General features: G+C 37.7%; 1 protein-coding gene across 1 annotated transcript; it reads left to right on the top strand.

Annotated features, from left to right (window-relative positions):
* Positions 1 to 6: 6 nt before the first annotated feature.
* On the top strand, positions 7 to 1,224 carry LOC111386061 (transcription factor MYB35-like; the record flags this gene model as incomplete). The annotated part of the gene is made up of 3 exons (XM_023010486.1): positions 7 to 546; positions 636 to 765; positions 870 to 1,224. Coding segments are annotated over exons 1-3 (618 nt in total), but the record flags the coding sequence as incomplete, so codon positions are not given.
* Positions 1,225 to 1,228: the final 4 nt, after the last annotated feature.

The raw sequence follows: 1,228 nt of genomic DNA, 5'->3' as shown, positions 1-1,228 counted from the left end.
GTCTTCTGCCGAATTTGATTTGCAGTTGGGAATATTAACACAGTTCTCTATATTAGCTTACTAGAAGCTCTTTTTTTATCAAAATATATAATTCATCCAATTTGAACCTGTACACATTATTGTTCACTGGAGCCAAGAAAATGAGAGAGAGAAAGAGAATGAATGCATGCATTGTATTTCATGTCATATCAAACGGTTTTCTTCATCGATGATAAAATCATGCAATTGTTGTTAATTCAGAGCCAAGTTACATGCATTTCATGCTCGCTCACTTGTTAAATGTCCTCCTTCAAATGCACTTAATGCTGTGAAATTGCGTCATTATTGCATCAGTCCTTTCGTAGTCTCCCTCTCTCTCCCGTCCCCTCACCCCACACGCACACATACATAGAAAAAGAAACAGTTCATCTCTGATGGGGAGGCCTCCCTGTTGTAATAAAGCTAACGTTAAAAGAGGCCCTTGGACACCAGAGGAAGATGCGAAAATTCTTGCATATGTTGCTAGCCATGGAATTGGCAACTGGACTTTGGTTCCTCAGAAAGCAGGTATGTACGGTCTTTACAAATTTATGAGATCTTGTTAGTTAATGATATATCTCTATATTTGTTTATATTTTTTCGATGAGTTTGTAAAGGACTCAACAGATGTGGAAAGAGCTGTAGGCTAAGATGGACTAATTATTTGCGACCTGATCTCAAACATGATAATTTTACTCCTGAAGAAGAAGAATGTATTCTAGAACTCCACAGAACCATTGGTAGCAGGTCCTTTTTTCATTCTTCTCCTGCTCCGGTTTTATTTTGGTTCCATCATATTGTTATTCTGTCAAAATTATTATGAACTATTGCTCTGGTTTTTCATGCTGCAGATGGTCTCTAATAGCGAAGCGTTTACCTGGAAGAACAGACAATGATGTGAAGAATTACTGGAACACTAAACTGAAGAAAAAACTTATGAAAATGGGAATAGATCCATTAACTCATAAGCCTTTTTCTCAGATTGTCACCGAGTATGGAATGATCAGTGGCTTCCCATGCACTGGTAACAAAAACGCATTACTCCACACTTCTTTAGCCCGTGCAGAACCATATTTACTCATCGAAGAACTCTCACGTGCAAAAGAAGTCAATAAACAAATGATAGAGAAATTTCATAGTCGTGATCATGATCCTTTCTTGAGAAATCATCAATGGAACTCTATGGCACAGTTTCAAGTCGTGAACCAAG

The sequence above is a fragment of the Olea europaea genome, unplaced genomic scaffold (assembly GCF_002742605.1).
Source record: "Olea europaea var. sylvestris unplaced genomic scaffold, O_europaea_v1 scaffold34019, whole genome shotgun sequence".
NCBI lineage: Eukaryota > Viridiplantae > Streptophyta > Magnoliopsida > Lamiales > Oleaceae > Olea > Olea europaea.
Note: the sequence above shows the minus strand (reverse complement) of the source record. Positions and strands in the feature narration are given on the sequence as shown.